The sequence below is a fragment of the Bidens hawaiensis genome, unplaced genomic scaffold (assembly GCF_021521415.1).
Source record: "Bidens hawaiensis isolate Kalapana, Puna unplaced genomic scaffold, B.hawaiensis_p1.1 tig00001236_1, whole genome shotgun sequence".
NCBI classification, from domain to species: Eukaryota; Viridiplantae; Streptophyta; class Magnoliopsida; order Asterales; family Asteraceae; genus Bidens; species Bidens hawaiensis.
In genome coordinates this window covers 1,907,532-1,930,699 of record NW_027491070.1, presented here as the reverse complement: position 1 = coordinate 1,930,699, position 23,168 = coordinate 1,907,532, and the positions used below count along the sequence as shown (strand labels likewise).

Genomic DNA, 23,168 nt, shown 5'->3' with positions numbered 1-23,168 from the left:
TCTGTACTATACCTACCAAGGTATGGATAGGACAGACAATCTGACCAGAACAGCCCATGAACCAATCACAGGGTGACAGCTCACCGACAACAGTACGAGGAGGAGCACCCTCTAGTACTGTTTGTCACTATTAGCCGCTGCCTACTCACCAACCCTTACTGCAGGGCATGCGCAGCCTACAGTTGGTGAAATAGTGTTACTGTGGGCCGTAACCTATTCACCAACCAGCATGGCCTGCGTATAATCCACAGTAGGTAGGACGTGCATAATCTACAGTTGGAGGAATAGTGCAGCCGACATAGTTACTGTTGGCCGTAACCTATCCACCAACCAGTATGGCCTGTGCATAGTCCACTGTTGGTAGAACAGGAATACTATTCAGCCGGCTATACCTTCTAACCTACCTTCGGCTATAAATACTCCAACATCTTGGAATGGTAAGATCATCTGCGACCCAGTTATCTAGCAATCTCTTAATATACACTTATATTCAGAGCAACCTAGTCTGATTCTCACGCCGGAGGGTGGTCACAAGGAGGAACCCCCCCCCCCTTCTCAGTGACGAGCTTACGGTGTTTGTTTTGCAGGTCTCCTGAAGAACAGCCTTCTCAGTTAGACCTCATCCGTGGGAAACATTACTTAACCCCCAGATTATCTATAATCTGTCTAGATTATCTATAATCTGTCCAGGGTTCACTTAGTGTTTCTTCAGATGGGCATGACTGCATGAGTTGTTGATTGTTACCCATTCAAACTTGTTTTTAATGGTTTTAAGACGAACGAATTTGGAACAAAATTTCAATTTATTTTGACCATTATGTATATTTGTATGATAGTTAGCACATGAGATATACTTCATTCTCCTCATTCGTTATGTTTGTGTCAGCTCACTGCCAACTCAACCTTTTCTTTGTTATTCAACCTCACCATTCAACTCCTATTATGATTCATTTCTCTGATTCTACATCATTCTGTTTTATTTAATATAAAAAAATAAAAAAAATGATTGTTCGCTGAGGCCACCACCCTTCAAACGACGGGAATGCCTACCCTCATTTGGTTCATGTCATGCGTGAGATGGTTAAGGGCGGGGTGGTATTCAAATGGTTTCATGCATGATGTGACATGCCATGTAATGTAGGACTATTTTCTGATCCTCTAACTCATGCGGGTTTGCGTTATGTAAATAGAATACTTAATAAGTAATTTACATTAGATTTTATTTGGCTAATAATATTTTTAATGGATTTTCTTCAACAATAATTTATGGATTTCTTAGAATAAATACAACCCCTTACTCCACATATATTTGTTAAGAAATTGATTTTGTCAAAAGAAAAAACGAAAAAAACAAAGAGGAGAATTTGATGAAACCGGATTTAGAATTGAAATTTGCTAAAAGAAATCAAAATTTAACGGAATTTTATTTTGATATAAATTTAAGTGAGAAAACAACATTAAACAATTTGAAATCCATCACTATGGTCACAACCTAGCGATCGCTCCACCGCCAATGATTTTGCCCCACCCCACCACCTCCGTCGCCATAGGCACTATTACCACAACCACCTATCGGCTGCCACCATCTCCACCATTGCCATAATGCCATGGGCATTTCCAGCACCCCTGAACCGCTCCCAAAAATAGTAAGAGAAATGAGTTTGAAACTGAACTGAGCCTTTAGCGTGTAATCGCTTTTTAAGATTTTCCCCGCAAAACCGATTTAAACAGTTAAAACAAAACATTACTGATGGAAAACCGTTTTTTAACCGGATCCAACAAAACATAATTATGTTGTGTCTTCATCATAGTAATTACTCATGAGTGCTTGATTTTAGATTTTATCTTAAATCATTCTATATTTTTGGTTGGAATATCTTTTTCAATCTCCCAACTAGCTAGCAAATTCTTACCAAACTTCATCACAAATTCGTTCGTTTCTTAATTATAAAGAACACCATGTAAACATTTCTTGCATTAATTATTAAAAGTTATTATCTATATTGTTCCCTTTGGAAGAATAGTTTACCATACTTTCAAAAGTTTCCATATTTTATACATTACTTTTATCTTCACACGATCACATGTTCACATCCTCCTCAAACGTCCATTTGATGTACAATACCTTTATCCACCACATATCCCTAATAAGGCCAGCCAAGCCCAGATCCAAATTAGCAAACTGAACGACCCATTAAAGTATTAAACCCTTTTCAAGTACTAAACTTTTTAAGCCAGTTTCCCTTTCTTTTATATTTAACTTTACATCAATTGGTATGCTTTAGCCTTTAAACATTAGTTTAAAGTTTTAACTATGAACTAGCCTTTTAATGTACCAAAATCTTAGATTCTTGCTATTGCATGTATCAGCGGTAACTTTTACTTATGTGGCGGTCTCCACGTCGCTTGCTACGTCATCATAAACCGAAGTCATTAGCCACGTTATTAAAAGGTTAGATACAAACACTAGCAAGAACCGAAAGTATCAAAACTTGACATATGCATAGTTGCATACTCCTAATCAAAAGTACACATTTCAAACCTACAAGTCTACAACATAACACATAATCTTCAATAAACTACTAAAAAGATAATACTTTCATTTTCGAAATTCGATATCTAGCAAACCATCTGCTTCTGTACCAATAGACCCGACACACGTCTCTTACCAAATTAAAAAAACCCTAAAAGGTATCTACAAAAATTTAAAGCCTTGATCAAGTTTCGCCTGCAATTGTTCGAAGTCACACCAACACAGTTTCTGCAACCAAAACACTATATCAGCTTAACATCACATATAAAAAAATAAAAAAACTAAATCACTGCAATATCCAAAAGCATACCTTTATATCATCTTATTAATAGAGAAGCATTAATAAGTAAATCTTCCCACTGAAATAGTCAAACATAACACAAATTATAATCAATTAGTAAATCTTGAATTTTTGACATATAAGTATTATAACTTGCATCTTGATGCATATAAAGTAAAAAAAAAAAAGGATTGGAAAGCTTGTATCTTTATATCATCTTATTAATAAAAATGCACTAGTTAAAACTATAAATTTGATTAGTAAATCTTGAATTGACATATAACTCACTTCTTGGTGCATATTAAGTATAAAAGATTGAAGCTTTATATCATCTTATTAAAGAAATACACTAGTTATTAATATTATTGTTAGCCCTTTCAATAGTAACAATAACATAAAAAGTAACACATAATGCAAATAAGTCCATTATCTATATGCAATATTAGTTTCATATGTTTATCAACAAAGAACATAAAAAGCATCCGGATTTGACTTACCCGACTCAAATGTGACGCGATTGCATTTCTAATCCTCTCTCCCGTTTCATCCCCTTCGCCTTCATAATCCGAAAGATCATGATTCCTCGTATAATCCGAATCCTCATCCGGAAACTCCTCACCGGACTTAATAAGAAAGTTATGAAGCAAACAACACGTGACCACAACGTAAGGAAATGACTCAATCGACTCCTCTTTCCACTCCTTCGACAATATCCTCCACCTCGCCCGCAACCTCCCAAACGCAGTATCAACCAACTCCATCCCGCGACTATGCACCGAATTAAACGCCCGTTTCGAAGAACTCAAGTTCAAACACCCATCACCAACATCCTCATCATCATCAACTTCATCGTCAACCTCGTCTTTCCCAAAAGGCGTAATCAGCCACGACAAAAGCGGAAAACAAGATTCCCCTAAAATATACTGCGGAACCGAACTCGAACTCCCGTCATCCAACACATAAGTCGGACCCATCAACAACTCCCTAGACTCTTCCACCGCGGAATACAACTCCGATTGTCGCAAAACAAGCTCCGGCTTCGTACTACTCGGCCACCCTGCCGAAACATCAAAAAACCGACCTTCCGAATCGACTAACACCTGCACCATCACCGACCCATTCTCCCCGAAAAGATTACCCTTTACCGAAAACTTATCAATCCCCAACACACCACAACAATTCGGAAGCGAAATCCAACCGAACCCCAACACAATTCGGTTCAAATCCGATCTCAATTCAAACAAATGAGCTAACTTTTCGATAATCGCCTTACACACGATGTAAAAAACTCGACAGGCAGTCGCGGAATCAATATCGAACCTTTGGGCAACCGCGTTAAACGACGCAGCGTGTGCGAGTCTAAACAATGTTGCCCCAATTGCGTAATTGGGGGTAATTGGGAGTGAGGTTAATGATGGGGTTAAGATGGGTATAATATTATTAAAGCATTGTTTAGACATACGGAATGACTCAATGAATAATGGGTCGGTGTCGGAAAGTGATGTTAATAAGCGGTGGAACCATGACGGCGGCGGTGGCGGTGGTTTTGGGATGGCGAAGGCGATGGGGTGGTGGAGGAGAGATAAGAGGTTGGAGATGGAGAGAGAGACGGCGGAGATGTTGGATTCGAGGGTTAGGGTTTGGTGGGGGTGGAGGGTTAAGTCGTGGGTGTTGAGGAAGGAGTGGGCAGCGGCGGTGGCAGAGGCGGCGGTGGAGATTAGGTGGAGGAGGGTTTGGCGGCGGGCGGGTGGTGGCGTGTGGTGGTGGTTGGGAAATGAAGGGTGGGGAGAATAGAATAGTGGGTTGTAGAATCCAAGGACTTATTAATGGGTTTTAAATGAAGAGACAGAATGTAAACCGTTGATACTGCGGTCTTGGTTACTTATGAAAAGAAGTATTAATATCTTCGTATACTAAGCGCGCTCACTAATGAAAACTGCATCTAAAAAAGTGTAACATTCCGGTGACATATAAGCTACTGATACGTTTTTCTCTAAAGCGAGTTCGCCACCAAGTGTATCGGCACCAGAACACAATAAATAAGAAAACCCACCGCTAGGATAAAACTCCTTTGAGTCAGTTTCGAACCTGAGATCTCGAGGATTTAAAGCCTTAACAAACACCTTCATGTTATTGGACCAGAAGATCAGTTGCAGGTAGTGGGTTTTAAGTTTTAACTAACCAATTGTTTAACAATGGTGTTGTGGTTTAACTAAATCTTAAAAAAACGAAAAAAAATGATTAGTTGAAATGGGATGGACCGCATCCTTTTGAGCCCTCCTAAACGTTACCGGGATGGCGAACGGGGGTAATAAGTTTGACGCCAAGGAGTTTTTGTGGTTTGGTGGTGGTTTAATAGGTGAGGTTGCATGGTTGGCTCCCCAACCATAACCATAGCGGGCTGGGTAAAGGTGTTTATAGTTTGATTTGGATTGGTTCACAGCTAAAACTGAACAAAATCTGAAATTTTGGTTTTCAAATTTTTGAACATCATACGCTTATGATTTTTGGGTTTTGGTTTCGGTTGTACTAATATTTAATTAATCAAACTGAATTTGTGCAATTATTTTTCTTAGAATCGGAACATTTGCTTGTTGGTGTAACACTCTTTCAAGACAGATTTTAATAGTTTCCAGACCAGTCCAATGGGCCGGCCCATTTCATGGTAAACCGGGTTTGACTCTTAAGTCTTCTCTTAAGTCATCACCTAACCAATTCATCGACCAATCACTTCCTTTACAGTGTCATTAATTCACATATTGGATGAAAAGACTTCCATAAAATGAAGACCCAAAATCCAACAACATTTTATAGCAGTTATGTTAGTAGCATTCCTGAAAGTAGCTTGCGAAAGCCGTTGAATTAGTAAACCAAACAAAACTTATGCGTCAGGTGTTGGATGCGACACTTAGTATTAAATTTGGATATCATTTACGCTAAACATTGTTCAAGTTTGTAATATGTTCCCTTTTTATGTGAAATAAACACATAGGTGCAAGCCGATGTTCAAGATATGCCGATGTTCATTAATTATCCTTCCCTTTCAATCGGATAGTCTTGTTATCTAAAGGCACTTGAGATTTTGTTTATAGCTCTTCATTTATTTCACAAATTCTTTTCATCATGTGAGTCACTTTTGATGTGACAATTGGACATCTCTAATCCCCTATAACTTTGAAAACTCTTGACAATAAATACTAAATTATTATAATTATTACATCATAATTTTGATATTTAAATATTTATTAACCGAAAGAAATCATTGATGGTAAATAAGGAAGGACTTAGGAAACATATATAAGATTTTAATTTTTGTAAATTAATAAATTATAGGTTATAATATAAAATATAATGTAATTAAATGGTACAAAATTCATATTAAAGAGTTTAAATGGATACATCAAATCAAATAAGAAATTGGGGGTTTTGAATGACACTCATTCTTTCATTCCATTTGTAATGTAAGAAGAAGAAAGGAAAAAGATTAACATAATGATATTAAAGTGTGTAAAATTATGTCTATTATTATGAGATCCAGGTTCCATAGTAAACAATTATATGTATATTAAGGTTGGATTAAAAGCAGTGGCGGACCCAGGATTTTTTGTCAATGGGGTCCCAATTTTTCCTGTTTACAAAATATTTAGGTCGGTCGTTATTCGGGTCGGGTCGAGAGGAGGAACATAATAAAACACGAAAATATGGTGTCATCGGATGCGAGTAAGTAGAAAGAATATAGATTAGAAACTAGATAGAACATACACTTTTAATTCATTTTTATTCATACCCGAAAAACATAAGCGTAAGCTATATATATATGGTCTTACATGAATAAGCAAGACATGAAAAACTAACTCTTACACAAATAAATGATTAATTATACTATACATACACAAGATAAATAATTTAAGTATATGTAAAACTCATGTTGTCATTTTATATGTTGCATGGTGATAATGGTTATATGAGATAAACTAAAGTGATAATGGTTATATGGGATCAACTAAAGAAAAAACACAAATTACCTAACTAAATAACTAATATTGACTAGAATATTAAAAAAACAACAAAAACTGGGTATGGTGAGGCTTGAACCTGCAACCTCTCGAAGAAAAAACAAGAGACTTTCCACTAGACTAGTTCAGCCTTAATAGTATGGGTTCCAAGTATTAATTTTTATGGGGTCCTTACAAAATTTAATATATCGTCTCTAAGTAATTTTTGAAAAACATTGGTGTCCCGAGACCCCGATGGAAACTATGTGGGTCCGCCCCTGATTAAAAGGGGCATGTATATGTCCATATTTTAACATGTGAGGACGTGCTTTACACAACACGTTATAGCATCGTTTTTTTAACAATAATAGAAGTACAATCTAGGGGTGTGCACGGTTCGGTTCGGTTCGGTTATTAGCATTAACCCAACCTAACCGATCGGTTATCGGTTCGGTTCGGTTAATTTCGGTTAATAACCGGTATCAAATTTGGGCTAAAATTTTGCTTAAAATTACATGAAATGAATGTTTAAATACATGAAATGAATGCATAACTACATGAAATGAAGGTATAAATATATAAAATTGAGATATTAGAACATGAAATTGAGATATAAATACATGAAAATGATAGTGTTAAACTATTAATATATATAATACATGAAATAGAGGAAAAAATGCTTGAAAATATTAAAAAATGAAGAGTTCGGTTCGGTTAATTCGGTTTTCGGTTATATCGGTTCGGTTTCGTCGGTTTTCGGTTCGGTTTCGGTTACCGATTCGGTTATTGCTCACCCCTAGTACAATCAAACTGTAATTTTTTAGATCACACATATTTCTTAATGTATGATAATTTATTAATTCCACTTTTTATTTATAATAGTTGAGTTTTTCTTTTTTTGGAAAAGAAGAGGTAATATACAAAGTTATGTTTGACTTTCATAATGCTAGTCAAGTAAATGGTTACGTAATAGTGAAATACTTTGGTTTATATATATGATAAAATGTTTTCCAATTTTTTATCTTTTTATTCAAAATTTAAACCTTTTTTTAATTGATTTGATCTGATAAGATTATCGCAATTTATGGTCTTCAACAAATTTATGTGTGTTATGGCAAATATTATCACTTTTTGAGAAAGAAACCGACTCTAACATACATGTAAAAAAACAACTTATATCATAAAAAAATTTGAAGTTTCTTTCTAACCAATATTTTTGTCGTCTAATAATAGTTAATTATGCATGATTCTACATGGAAAGTATGAAAGAATAATTATAATATTTAAAAGATAGTCATATAACATTTAAAACCTAGGATAAGAATAAAAGATTACTCCTTGGTGCCCAAGAAAAGAAAAACTGAAAAAGTCGTGCTTTTTTAATTATTGTACTTTAGTGCTTTACCACCCCTATACTTTCACCTGGTTCTTTTATTGAACCCCACACATTTACTTAAATCAAAGGTCTTATTCACTTTAAACATCAACATATCAATTTTAACATGACTCCATAACAAGTCAATAACACAACTCGGATAAATATAAATAATTTGATAACATGAATGACAACGTGTTTAAGACGAATACAGACCTGACTTGTTAGGATCTAGTTACAAACACACGCGCACACACACAAATTGCTAAAAAGTAAGAAAACAAAAATTTACATGGTCCTTTTAAGCTTACATAAGTTCCCAGGTTGCACCACGAATATATTTAATTGTTATGTCTCTCATTCTTGTGTGAACAAGTACAATGTATCATAGTCATAATATAAGATTAGTGTTTATTGCTTTTAGACTTAATCTCCAAGACAATTAATTATTGGCTAAAAAACAGACTAACCTATATTTTTAGTTCATTTTCACTACACAACTAGCAAGAAAATCGAGCCTCCATAAACCCAATATGACTCATTTAACTTAATTAACATATATTATGATTAATTACCAACATGATAAAAAAAAACTTCAAAATCAGAGTCCTAAACACACCGTTTTAATAAACAAGCTAGCCTATAAAAAACCAAAAAGGTATAAGACTTTATAAAGGGTCAGCCTAGGTCAGAAAACTACAAAAACTAAACTGTTTTAGTAAACGAATAACTTATAAACTTTTTAAAAAGTTAATAAGTTGTATAAGGTGTTTTGCAAACCACAAAATCTTATGTATTTAAACTTATGGATAAAACAAAATAAATGGGTTTTGAAAAGTTAGAAACATGTAACGTATTAAGTTAATGAGTTTGATTTACCTATTACACTCTTCTAAACGAACGTTATGTGTTCATGTTCATTTGTTTATTACACGAGTATAAACAAACTTTCCACTGAACGATTCACGAACAATTTATTAAACGTTCAATTTTTTTACAGTCAGGGTATCAACCGGTTTATAACAAAACCCGAAAGACCGAAACCTTTCAAACTTAAAGGGCCCATAAAGAACACCATCAAACCTTCAATCACTCCCACTATAATAATAATAATAATAATAATAATAATAATAATAATAATAATAATAACAAGTCTTCCATCCTTCAATTCCATCGTCTTCTTCACTTCACCCCCAAAACCCCAACAAAGTTTCAATCTTTATCTTTACAACACAACAGCAATGACTACAAAACTGAAGATAGCAGGCGCATGGTCGGGTGTATTAGAAGCCCAATTGGACGAATGGACTGTACCCATATTAAAGCAACAAATAGCCAGCCGATTGGACTGTACGGTCGACTCGATTAACCTGATTAGTGCAGGCAAAGTGTTGAAGGATGATGGTGGGTCCCAGAGGCTGAGTGAACTGGGGTTGAAGAATAATTCAAAGATTTTGGTGACTAGAGTGTCGCCTGATCAAGGTAAAGAGTTGATCAAGGAAGAAGAGAAGAGTAGTAGTCTGCAAAGACTCAGGTTTGATTGTTTTTTTTCTGTGATTATTGTTGTTTATTGGTTTATGGGTTTATGGCTTTGGTGGGTTTAGTGATATAGTGATGATCAGGCTAAAAAGTTTTGATCTTGGGGTGTGTTTTTTTATTTTATAAAGATTATTAGGTGTTTTAGTTTTGTTGTTTTGGATGATCAGATAAAAAAGCTTTGATTTTGGGGTGTATTTTTTTTATATTAGGTGTTTTAGTCTTGTTTTGGATGATCAGATAAAATAGTTTTGATCTTGGGGTCTTTTTTTTTAGATTATTAGGTGTTTTAGTTTTGTTGTTTTGGATGATTAGATTAAAAGTTTTTTTCTTAAAGCTTTGAGTTCAGTGATGATCAGATTATAAAGTTTTGATCTTGGGGTGTCTTTTTTTTTTCTTTTTATATTAGTAGGTGTTTTAGTTTTGTTTTTTTGGATGATTAGATTAAAAAAAAATTTCTTTAATCTTTGAATTCAGTGATGATCAGATGAAAAAGGTTTGATCTTGGGGTGTTTTTTTTTTTTTGAAGTTATTATTATTATTATTATTTAAATTAGCAGGTGTTTTAGTTTTGTTTTTTTTGGATGATTAGATTAAAAGTTTTTGTCTTCAATCTTTGAGTTCAGTGATGATCAGATTATAAAGTTTTGATCTTGGGGTACATTTATTTTTTATTTTTTCTAGTTATTATTATTATTATTATTATTATTATTATTATTATTTAAATTAGTAGGTGTTTTAGTTTTGTTTTTTGGATGATTAGATTAAAAGTTTTTGTCTTTAATCTTTGAGTTCAGTGATGATCAGATTATAAAATTTTGATCTTGGGGTGTCTTTTTTTTTCTTTTTAGATTATTAGGTGTTTTATGTCCAAGGCTTGATGCAAAACTACTATCGAGCCGGGGGTCTCACCGGAAGCAGCCTCTCTATCCCTATGGGATAGAGGTAAGGCTGTCTACATCTTACCCTCCTCAGACCTTACCATAGCATTGCTATTGGTGGGATATACTGAGTACGATGACGATGATGATGATGAAGATTATTAGGTGTTTTAGTTTTGTATTTTTAGATGTTTAGATTAAAAGTTGTTGCCTTTAATCTTTGAGTTCAGTGATGATCAGTTTAAAAAGTTTTGATATTGGGGTGTTTTTTGGTGGTTAGGTGTTTTAGTTTTGGATGATTAGATTAAAAGTTTTTGTTTTTAATCTTTGAGTTCAGTGATGATCAGATAAAAAAGTTTTGATCTTGGGGTGTCTTTTTCTTTTAGATTATTAGGTGTTTAGTTTCATTTTTTTTGGATGATTAGATTAAAATTTGTCTTAAATTTTTGAGTTCAGTGATGATAAGATGAAAAAGTTTTAATATTGCAGTGTTTTCTGTTGGTTTGGGTGATTTGGTGGATTAGATTATTAAAAGTTGTTGCCTTTAATATTTGATTTTTTTGGCTTTTTACTTATTAAGAAGGCTTAAAGATAACAGAAATCATATGGTCATGACTCATGAGCATTATGCATGGTTAAAACGGTCAAATGGGCCTGTGTGGCAGGGTGAAATGGTCACATGGGTCTTGTGGCAGGGTGAAAATGGTCATACGGGCAGTATGACAGGGTTGGTTATTGGTCACGTGAGCCACTTTTTGTGTTAACGTACCATATCCGACATGCCATATTAATTGACAACAACATGTCATATGGGCGCATATAAAACATTATGGTCTGTATGATGTACCAGCCATACAACCCGTATGACCGTTGAAGGGAACTTATCGAAAAAGCGTTTTGATTGTGACTTGATATTGAAATTACAGGGCTGCTGCAACTTCCCTGGCTAAAAGACATGCCGATGGTTCACTGCCACTTGAAGACTTTAATCTTGAATTGGAGAATCAAAGCGGAGAGAAAGTGAAGCTGGGTACTGAAGACGATCAACGGTATGATTCATTATTTAATCTATTAAGGGTCTGTAATCTGTATATTGTTTATTGACTCTAAAACGAATGCCAAATTGCAGTGCACTGATGATGGGGCTTATGTTTCATGGAAAAGCAAAACGATTGGTCAAAAGTAAGAAGTACGAAGATGCCCTTGAAGTTTTACTCATGGGAGAGGTACGTTTTAACATATTTGTATTGTTTAACGATCAAGAACGTTAAAACGTACGTTAATAAATAATAACTAATAATCCAAGTGACTGTTTTGCAGGAGGCTTTCTCACTATGCGACTCTAAGGTCGTTCAGGTAAACGCACCGGTTAAGTTTTTTAATGTCATATATTCTTATGGATTTATGATTTTACAAACTTATGTTTATATTTTCCAGTTGATCGACAACGTCCCAATACTTCAAATAGATATTGTTTGGTGTTATTTTATGCTCAAAGACATCAGTAAAATATCAGTAGCTGGAAAACGCCTTGAAGAAGCCCAAAAAGGAATCGAACGGTCTCACGGGAAAGAATCTACCCGTCTTAGACTTCTTCATGGAAACGCTCATCCCGAACTTGCTTTGTAAGAAACCTCATTATGCATGTATTTTATACATTATTTATATATGTATAATGTATTTTGTAATATAGGCACTTGAGATTGGAATTACTGGAAGGTGTAGTGGCATACCATAGTGGCGATATTGAAAAGGCAAAGGCATCATTGAATAGTGCCAGGAGTCGATACTTGCAGGTACCTTTTTTTAATTTTTTAAAAAAATCTTTTTTGTCACATTTTTAATACTCATGTGTTGTTTAATTTCAGCTTCAAGTTCCAGATGAAGAACTATCAATGTTAATGGGGATGGGGTATGGAGAACGCGCTGCAAAAAGGGCGTTTCGTATGAACCAACAAAGTGTTGAGCGTGCGGTCGATTTTCTTGTTGAGGAAAAAGCTAGAAAACAACAAAAGATTGAGGATGACATTAAGCGAAGAAATGAGATAATGTAAGTATTTAATATTCTTAAAAAAACGGTTACAATTATTATTATACGAAAGTATGACACTATGACTTGTGTTCTTGAAAATGTAAATTTAGGGAGCAGAAGAAGTTTGGAGTTACGCCCCTTAGGAAAGCCGTTGATCTTCAGAAGTTAAAGGAATTAGTATCAATCGGGTAAGTTTACAAATAAAAAAAAGTATAAAAATGTCTTTTTTGCCTACATTTTGACTAGTAAGTTCGTTTATTTTTTGTGCACTCGCGTGTGTTATTGAAAATTGGCAGTTTTGAGAAAGAACTTGCTGCAGAATCTCTTAGAAGAAATGAAAATGAAATGTAAAAAGCTCTTGATGATTTGACCAATGTCGAGACTAATTCTGATATACAGGTAAACGTTTCGCGTGTAATTCTTATAACTTGTAATTCCTGAAAAAATAATATTAAAAAAAGTGTTATGGAGTTGATTTTGTTTTATTTTTGTAGCTTTTTATCGAAACGCAAAAGGCTAAGAGATCTCGTAAAGCTTCGGATGCTACTATCGAACGACTCGTTACCTTAGGGTTCTCTAGAGAAGCAGGTACCCCCCCCCAAAAAAAAATAATAATAAATATATAAATAAATAATAATAATAATAATAATCATAATAATATCTCCATTGTATATTTAATGCATAAAAGTTTCTAAATCAGTTTATTAATTATTATTAAAATAATAATATGTTTTTCTAATAATGATAATGATAATGATAATAATAATAATAATAATAATAGTAATAGTAATAGTAATAGTAATGATATCAATAATAATAGTAATAATAATAATTATAATAATAATATATTTGTCTAATCATATTATTTGATACATTATGTTTTTTATAGTTGTGGCGGCTGTCGGTGCTTATGGAACAGAAGAGAGTGCTTTAAATCATCTGCTGGAGCAGGGTGCGCAAAACGTGGGCGCACCAGCAGCAGGCCCAGTGGCGGAGAATATCGGGAGCTCTAGCGGTTCTGGTGGTGCCAGCTCATCAGATGGCGGGAGTGGGACCGCCCCGACTGATGGAGACGCACCAATGTTTGAGCCGGAAACAAGGGATGTGGAGATGGAAGATGAGATAACAGGTGATTTACAGAGTGAAGACGCGTTTTCGGATTATGATATGGAGCTTACTAGAGAGAGTGAAGCTATAGAAGAGTATTTGGCTCTTGTGTTGGTGTAATTAATCATCACTAATTATTATGTTATTATGCATATATGTTGGCATGGGATTTTTAGTTTTAACTTTTTATGTTGAATGATATGATAACTTGGTATTTAACTATGTTTTCAAACCTTGGATGATTTGATTTAGTATTAATTATGTAAACATGTGTGTTTTGGTGTAGATTTGCTTAGAACCAAGTTGTTAGTTTTGTAAATATAACCAAACATATTTAGTTACAATGTAGAGTAGAAAATGCTTTAGAGCATTCACAACCGGTTATCTATAATATGCAAGAAGATTCTTTATATTTATATCATATAGAGTGGATTTAAGAGGCAGTATGAAATGCCAAACGCTTTGGTCTCGTTCGTGATCACATAGTAATGCTTGGGAGCGTAGAGTTATAAAGTACAATAACCTATTATTTCCTACTCACCTGCATTCATTTCAAAACAAAGTTATCAGAACGAGAAACGTCATATATTATCTGATTAATACTTTCGAAAGTAAATTTCCAAAATGCTATTAATATAGCATTCAGCTTATATATATGTATATATATATATATATATGTAATGTCAAAGGTATATATATATACATATGTTTGATTATTTATTAAAGTTGCTATCACTATAATTTGAAACTATGTGATTGTAAACAATAGAATGACTGATGATAATAATAATGTATGCAATGTATTTGGGATTGATTATTCTACTAGTGCAACCTAGAGTCAAGATAATTTTGTAGAGAAAAAAAAGTTACGAGTTATAGCATATATTCGTAGAATCATAGATTAGCCAACTTGACACGGTTGGGCCTAGTGCCGTCTTTGAGAGAGAGGTGGGGAAGGTGGTTGATCTTGACCCGATCATCCCGGTATGCCCGAAATTATTTTAGACAATTATATTTATTTTTCTTTAAAAAATATCTATTCTTAATTTTTAAACTTAATTACCCATTTTATTTAAGCCCATTATCTATACTATATATAATACATCAGACAAGAGCAAATTAATACACTTGATTTTAAGGGATTTATAATTGTTAATGCATAAAGTACATGTGTTAGTTAGAGTAAATTTGTTTTTTAAACACAATTCATTTAACTTGCAAGTTTGGTCCATCATCTTTAACCATATTATGTTTTTAATTTAAACTTTAAACTAACTTCTCATCCATGATTTTTAAACGACTATAGCCTTTTCATACGTTAATACTATTATAAAAAAATTACATCATAAAAACGAGCATTTTATTCTCCTTAATTTGAATATTATATTGTTATAATTTTTTTCAATTTAAATAAATTAATAGGTTACGTATGAGTGTTTAGTGTCGGTTTTGATGATTTTAAATTAAACTTGTGAGCTCAACCATTAATACTGATTTTTTGCCGTCCAAAACCAACTCACCACTGAAAGTTGAAATCGAATCGTTACCAACGGATTGGTTCCAGCTTGGTTTCACAGTTTAAACTTTAATAATAAATTTAGTTTAAAATAATTATTAATTTAAATGTACCATCAGTTATAACTAAACACCAACATAATATGATATTTGAGAGGATCATAAATAAAGAATAATAATTTTAGCCACATAAATGGTAAATACTAATGGAAGATCTAGGATGCGAAACGATAACAACAAATATCACAAAAAGAATAATATTGTAATTAGGTTAATTTAAAGCTGTATAGCCAAGTTATTTGTAATAAAAAGATTTATGTTCAATTACATTTTAACTATATCTAATATATATAACTAAACATATCTAATAATTAATAATAAAAAAGATTAAAATGCATTTAACATTTACAATCTGGTCTGGTGTCATATGGTCTGTTGCCAGTATAAACCACGAACCAATCGTTCACTACATTTTGAAATATTTGAAATCGACCAACTAATCGAAAGTACAAAAAAAAGAAAAAGAAAAAAGAAGCCAAACCAATGACCGGTTTAAAGGATTTCAAGGTTTTAACCGAACCATAAACACTCATATTTGTTACGTGATTAATAGGGTCAAACCCGCTGCATCGTGCGGGCACCCGTCTAGTATATATAAACATAACCCGAAATTTTTTTAACAATTCTCGTTACGGTCGTGATTTAGCCATATAAAACTAGATTAATTTATATGCACATTAACTAACAAATTTGACTATTAAATCCATTGATTAAAAAATAAATAGAAAATATTATATACATGTACTTGTTTGAAATAGATATGACAATTTGAATATTTAATCTCGAGACAATGGAGGCATTTTCAAAATTCAAATTTTTATAGATCTAAAAAAACATAAACAAAAAACAAAAGTCAACATTTTCAAAACCACCCCCTCAACTTACACTCAGTTTACCAATACACACCCTCACAAAACCCTAGAGCATTCATTACACCAAACCAACAAAAACCCTCAATTCACAAGCTTTATCTTCTCTCTCACTATCACAATTAAACCCTAAATCCTTTCAATTTTGCAATTGCAATGGAAGTAGCAAAATCTTTAACTTCTGATTTGGGGGTTTCTGTCAAGACAATGGCTGCTCAAGTTTCTCTTGCTTGTGTCATCATGATGGTATGAGTTAGTTTGATTTGTTTAATGTTTGGTTATCAATTTGGGGGTTTGGTGAAGAATATTGGTTTAATAGGTGGGATGCACACCAGGTGTTTGATATTTGGATCTTGTGTAATTTGGACTGGATTTGGTTAAAGTTTGCATTTTTATTGTTGGTGTGAAGTTGGATTTTGATTTTGTTAAATTTGTTGCTGTGTTATAATGTTTTCCCCAAAGTTTAGGGTTGTGTTTTTGACCTTTGGTATCTTGATGAAAGTTTTTTTTTTTTTTTGGATAATATGTTGGTTTTTTTTTATTATTTTTTTATTTTTAAAGTTTTGCAGGCATTGTTGTTTGAAACAAATAGTTAGTATGTTGTTCTACTTAAAAATCATCATTTTTTCTTGATTTATTTATTTATTTATTTTGTGATTTTTAAAGGTAAGCAAGTATTGTTGTTTGAAACAAATAGTCAGTATGTTGTTTACTTAAAAATCATCATTTTTTCTTGATTTTTTTTTGGTGATGTTTAAAGGTAAGCAGATTTTGTTGTTTGAAACAAATAGTCAGTATGTTGTTTTATTTAAAAATCATCATTTTTTCTTGAATTATTACAAGATTGAAGGTTTGTTTGCAATGGGAAGTATGACAGTTATACAGTCACAAGTTTTAGTTTGGAAGTTTTTTTTTACATTTTTCAAGATTTATGGTGTTTGAAAGATTTTAATTTAAAAGTTGTTTTTTTTCAATTTTCAAGATTTATGGTCTTTGAAAGATTTTAATTTGGAAGTCTTTTTACATTTTTCAAGATTTATGGTGTTATAAAGTCACAAATTTTAATTTGGAAGTCTTTTTTACATTTTCAAGATTTATGGTGTTTGAAAGGTTTAGAATTTATGCGTCGGGTATGAAAAAAGATTCAGTCTTTTGTATCCCAGAACTCTTAATTTGCTACCCAGTTGATTTCAGTGGTCTCGAAATCAAGATCTTAGTTTTCTTGAAGTTTGACTTTTTTTCATTCGTCTATGAGTTTGACTATTTTAGGACTTTTATTTGTACTGATCTAAAGCTGCAAGCTTGTGTAGTAATATGTTGCTTTGAAGTATAAAGATTCTGTTGCAATTGCAGACGGGATTTCTTCTTCAGGGCGCACATGCGTTGCAAATTTTAACCGAGAATGATCAACGGTAAGACTCGTTTGCCAAACAGATATTATTTGTGGAACAGTTATGAGTTCAAAACTTTGATATTTATACTTTTTTGTTTTTCCAGATTTTGCAGGCTTCCACATTCTGAGCTGCACAAAAAGAGCAAAACCGAACCGGAAGCCAAAGACGGGAGTGACACAGAGGACGACGATGACGACGACGATGCAGACGCAGAGGAGCCAGAAGATGATGCTGGAGATGAAGACTTCTCGGGTGATGAAAAGGAAGAAGACGACGATGATGATGAAGGGGACGCTGAAGATCCCGAGGCGAATGGGAATCAAGGTAGTGATGATGACGAGGACGATGATGGTGAGGAGGATGATGACGAGGATGATGATGAGGATGGTGACGAGGATGAGGATGAAGACAATGACGAGGAAGAACAACCACCTGCTAAGAAGAGGAAATGAAGATGATTTGTTTAATTTGGAGGTCTTGTATTTTTATCATATGTTCAATTATCTAGTGTTATGTAGTAGGGAGGATTATTATTTTAGTTGGTATTGTCTTTTTAGTTGTAGGATATGGAACATTTAAACCTTTGTTTGCAATGGTTATTGTGTTTTTTTATATTTCTTGTAATGCAAATGGGAGATGAGTTTGATATTTTTAGCTTAGCTTTTGGAGTAGTTACATATAGTTAATCTGCCATCTGTATTTATAAAAACTAAAATAACAATTCATTAGGCACTAGCGAATATCTTAGCTGGTCTCACCCCTTGAAAATGAAAATGCCTTACATCACCACAAGTGAACGTTTAAGCCGGTTTCAACCACCATCGGTGTAAACAAACCGAACATTTGGTGAACCGTTAGGCGAGAACTTCATTTATGTTTGTGCGTTTAATAAATGAACAAATATGAACAAACAATTTTGTCCAGAAAGCTTAACTAAAACGTTCACTTGAAATGGTTATTGTGTTTCTTTATATATATATATATATATATATATGTATATATATATATATATATATATATATATATATATATATATATATATATATATATATACCTTGTGATGCAAGTAGGAGATGTTTTGGTTTTTTTTAGCTTAGTTTGTCAAGTTGTTAAATTGAGAAAGAAAACATAAAAGGCATTCATAATACATTTTAAAAAGTAATACTAATAAAATTAAAACCATATATCATATAAAACAATCATTGAAAATTTGAAATACACATTTTAACCAAACATTTTCTTTTCATTTGAAAAAATTGAAATGGACCAATCAAGGCTAGACAAGTAGACTCATTAGTTGTGGCGATCCTAATAGAACTTTTTTTCATTGGGTAATCAATTGTTAAGATTATTTATTGAAAAAGAAAACCGAGAAAAGAAAAAATAATAGATCCTTTATTTTTATATATCAGATAGGTTTAGGATTTTGGAGACTAAGATCTTCTTGAACAACAAAAGTGGAGAAACCAATTTTATCAAAAAAATATCTAATACGTGTGTAGGGTTCTGATTATATAGTTGAACTTTCTGTTAGTAAGACATTTTATTAAAATATTACAAATTGTGTTTGAAATATAAGCTAGCTTATGTATAGTTTTTTTAAACCAATGTTTTCAGGACCATACCAGAAATTAAACCGGTCATTTTACTCATTCACATACCGGACTAGAACCGGTAAAATTTACTAGTATAATATGTATATTAGTATATAATATACTACTTTAAAATCTAAAGAATATTAATAACATAATATATCCAATGTTAAACTAAGCCCAAACAAATTTGGTTTTAATATCTATTTACATTTGAGCCATTAAAAAATCCCACCAAATAATATACTAATATATATGTTAGTGATTACTGTCTCCAACAGCCAATCTCCCAAAAAGTCAACTTTAATTCCCCCTTGAATATTGTCCTTTGTAAGACTCGTTCTTCATTGAACTAATCTAATTAAGCAAGTCAACCATCTTTTTGTCTTTCAATTCCATTCATCATAGAGAAAACTAACACTTGTTTAATTTGTGTTAGTTCTTACATTACATGTTCTTTCAAGTTCTTAGTTTCACTTGGGCCACTTGATTTGATTTATCTTCTTTTTTATTTAAGCACCAAATAATGGCATCTGCCATGAAAGAGTTTGAACATCTTAAAATTCAATTGGAAGAGTTAAAAAAAGCCACCAATAGTTTTGGTAGCAAAGTTATCGGAACCGGTGGATTTGGGAAGGTATACCAAGGAGAAGTGCTTCACTCTAAAGGGCGAAGCATGGTTGCTATAAAGCGTTTGAATCGTTTTAAGGAGATCATGACACTTTCTCGCTACACACATAAGAATCTCATCTCTCTCCTTGGATTTTGTGACGAGGATGATGAGAAAATCCTTGTTTATGAGCATGCATCTAATGGAAGCCTCGATCGTCATTTAGGCTCCACTATTCTCACGTGGACACAACGTCTCAAGATATGCCTTGATGCTGCAAGGGGACTAGCCTACCTTCACGATCACAAGGGCACACAACATAGAATTCTCCACAGAGATATCCTACTAGATGACAACTGGAATGCTAAACTTTCTGACATGGGACTTTCAAAAATAGGACTGGCTAATCAACGTCACACGGTTCTTTTCACCAACGTAGTAGGTACCCCAGGTTATTGTGACCCCCAATATATGTATACATACACCTTAACCAAAGAATCAGACGTATACTCTTTTGGTGTCGTCTTATTTGAAGTACTTTGTGGGAGATTATGCTACATATATACCAATGGTGAGTTAGTTATTTTAGTGCCGATGTGGAAACAAAGCTACGGACATAAGAAGATAGATGAGATTATCTTTAAAGATCTCATGCCCCCGTTGGACCTGGCTTCTTTGGAAATATTTTCCGACATTGCATTTCAATGTTTGCACGGCTCTCGTGAACTACGACCAACAATGCCTCTTGTTGTGAAAAAGCTTGAGATTGCACTCAAGTTTCAGGAGCGGCATGATATGAAACGAACTAATGTGCCTGGAGCTTCTCAGAAACACACTTATGTTGATGAAGCGAGCGCACTTCATTCCGAAGGCAAAGGGCTCTTTGTTAACATGGGTAAAATGGTAATTATCTACCTTGCTATCATTTGGGAATGAAAAATTGGTATTTACAGAATGTTAGCTTATTTGTGGGATCTCACATGACTAATAGAAAATCATGAATTAATGATTGTGAACTATATACAAATTCCAACTACAATGTATATCCGGTGCTTCTTAAAAAAGGTTGTCCGAAAATGTTGTAACTATATAGGAACAAAACGCTTCATTTCAACACATTTCAAAATATTACAATAAAGTAGCACGTGTATAAAAGGGAAAAGCCCCTTTCGGATGGCAGAACCGATCCTACTAAAAACAAAGCTTTGAGTCTTGGGGCCAAAGAATTACCATACACGACCCCATACGATATTAATATATGTCTAATAAAATAAAGAGTAAAATGATCATTTATTAAATTGTATTTGATGAAATGGGTATATCGGTTTTTAAGATTATATAATATGATATTATAAGTTTAGGTATAAGTTTATAGGATATATATATTAAGTTGGCGCGAAATGAAGATTTGATTCATATCTCTTCATTGTGTGTTCTAGATACGGGAAGCAGCTAAAGGAAGAGATGTCGATCGCAGTGGTGGCAGCGCTGCCGTTGAAGGAGGGAAACTTGTACACTTTGATAACTCAGTGGTGATCACAGCTGGTGAGCTTTTTCATGCAAGAAATGAGAGGATATCAGAAACTACTTATGGGAATGATTACAAGGCAAAATTGCAAAATGGTGATGAGGTTGTAGTGAAAAGATTGAGAGAACAGTTTACTAAAAATCATAAAGAATTTGAAATTGAAGTAAATTTGGTTGGGAAAATTAGGCATCCAAATCTTTTGGCAACAAGGGCTTATTATTTGGACCCAAAAAGGAGATAAATTTTTAGTTTCTGATTATATGCCCACAGGAAGCCTGGCTGCTTTTCTCCATGGTAACACACTTTTTATGGTATTTGCACTATTTAGTTAGTTTTTTTAGTTAGATAACCAATTTTTATAATAAGGTGATAACTTTTTGTCCATAAGAATGATTTTTTTTCTTCTGTTTTCTTTTATTTTGAGAAAATGCTAGTTATCAAGAATGACAAACCCCTTGGTTTAAAATTACTAAACCATATCTGATTTTTTTTTGTGTGTAATCGGCTTAATCGCTTTATGGTGTTCCCATCACTAGTCAGACCATGTGTAGTGAATTTAAAGGGTGTAGAGCTAGCCCCTTTGAGCGTTAGGCTGTTAACGGCGTCAAGGGGTTAGAGAGTGGGGCCACATCCAATTTCAAACAATCAAAATAGCTTAATCATATTTTTATAAAATAAATAATTATTTTTGCAGTTAAAACATTACATACTTTTGAGTGAAAAGTTAGTGAATGCTCCTCCGACTATGTGGCAGTGACGGGTTGTAGGGTACCTTTTGCGCTATTTAGTTCCTCCAATATATACATGGTTCTATAGTTCAACTTATTATTACTATTTTGCGTTACTTTCTGTTGCAGACTTCGCCCTTTTCTCATGAGAAAATTAATTCCTCGTTTTAAATTCGGACAATTTTGTATTCAAACTCGCGATTTTGACATTTTGTTGACTTGAATGCAGCTCCAAGACCCAAAACACTAGTAGATTGGCCAACAAGATTGCAAATAGCAGCAGGAGTGGCTAGAGGTTTGCACAGCCTCCACACCCGTCACAGTATAATCCATGGAAATCTAACGTCAAACAACGTTATGCTTGACGAGAACATTAACCCCAAGATTTCTGACTTTGGGTTGTCACGGCTCTTGACGGCTGCTGCATTCTCACGTGTTATTGCAACAGCTGGGATTCTCGGTTACCAGGCTCCCGAGCTTTCCAAGCTCAAGAAATTTGATACAAAAGCCGACGTCTACAGTTTGGGCGGGATAATGCTAGAACTCCTAACTGGGAAATCATTAGGACAGCGGACTAACGATCTAGAATTACCACAATGGGTGATTTCCATTGTGAGACAAGAGTTGTCTAATGAGATTTTTGATCAAGAATTAATGAAAGATGCTTCTGCAGTTGGTTATATTGAGAAGCTGTTTGATTGCTTGCAACTGGCTATGCGTTGTGTTCATCATTCGCCTTTGGATCGGCCAGATGTTCAGCAGATTATTCAGCAGTTGGAAAGAATTAGACCAGACACCGCTGGACCTTCATCGAGCTAAGTTAAAACGGAGGTTAGGGATACCGGAAATTATGAGTCCATTAGTCTTGAATCAAATCTGTTTTGTTGTAAGTATAAATCTACATGTAATTTACTTGTATAAATTTACACCCCGGAAATCGGTGAAAAGTTGTTACATGGTTGATTTGGTATATATTCATTAGGCACTAGTGAACAATGATCTTAGCTGGCTTCATCCACCATCGGGTCAATTAGAACTGTAAACGAACCAAACGGTCAGCAAACCGTTTGACGGAAAGTTCGTTTATGTTCGTGCGTTTAATAAATGAACAAACATGAACAAAGAATTTTGTT

At 33.7% G+C, this 23,168-nt stretch overlaps 4 protein-coding genes and 1 pseudogene across 4 annotated transcripts in view; all 5 read left to right on the top strand.

Annotated features, from left to right (window-relative positions):
- Positions 1–23,168, top strand: part of LOC143568847 (110 kDa U5 small nuclear ribonucleoprotein component CLO-like) — a 277,562-nt gene that overhangs the window by 102,346 nt on the left and 152,048 nt on the right. The gene's annotated exons all lie outside the window — the stretch shown is intronic.
- On the top strand, positions 9,317–13,896 carry LOC143568827 (uncharacterized). Its single transcript, XM_077054883.1, has 11 exons — positions 9,317–9,717; positions 11,527–11,649; positions 11,730–11,826; positions 11,921–11,956; positions 12,038–12,225; positions 12,294–12,396; positions 12,469–12,650; positions 12,743–12,820; positions 12,929–13,031; positions 13,127–13,220; positions 13,522–13,896. Exons 1-9 carry the CDS (start codon positions 9,425–9,427, stop codon positions 12,981–12,983), a joined length of 1,155 nt encoding a protein of 384 aa, XP_076910998.1. The 5' UTR covers positions 9,317–9,424; the 3' UTR covers positions 12,984–13,031; positions 13,127–13,220; positions 13,522–13,896.
- Positions 16,236–18,159, top strand: LOC143567403 (uncharacterized). Its single transcript, XM_077053841.1, has 3 exons — positions 16,236–16,429; positions 17,537–17,595; positions 17,690–18,159. The coding sequence occupies exons 1-3, from the start codon at positions 16,340–16,342 to the stop codon at positions 18,027–18,029; spliced, it is 489 nt and encodes a 162-aa protein (XP_076909956.1). The 5' UTR covers positions 16,236–16,339; the 3' UTR covers positions 18,030–18,159.
- Positions 19,696–21,548, top strand: LOC143566385 (putative serine/threonine-protein kinase PBL28). The gene is made up of 2 exons (XM_077053113.1): positions 19,696–20,682; positions 21,219–21,548. The coding sequence occupies exons 1-2, from the start codon at positions 19,696–19,698 to the stop codon at positions 21,546–21,548; spliced, it is 1,317 nt and encodes a 438-aa protein (XP_076909228.1).
- LOC143566374 (putative leucine-rich repeat receptor-like protein kinase IMK3 pseudogene) lies at positions 21,568–22,854 on the top strand (annotated as a pseudogene).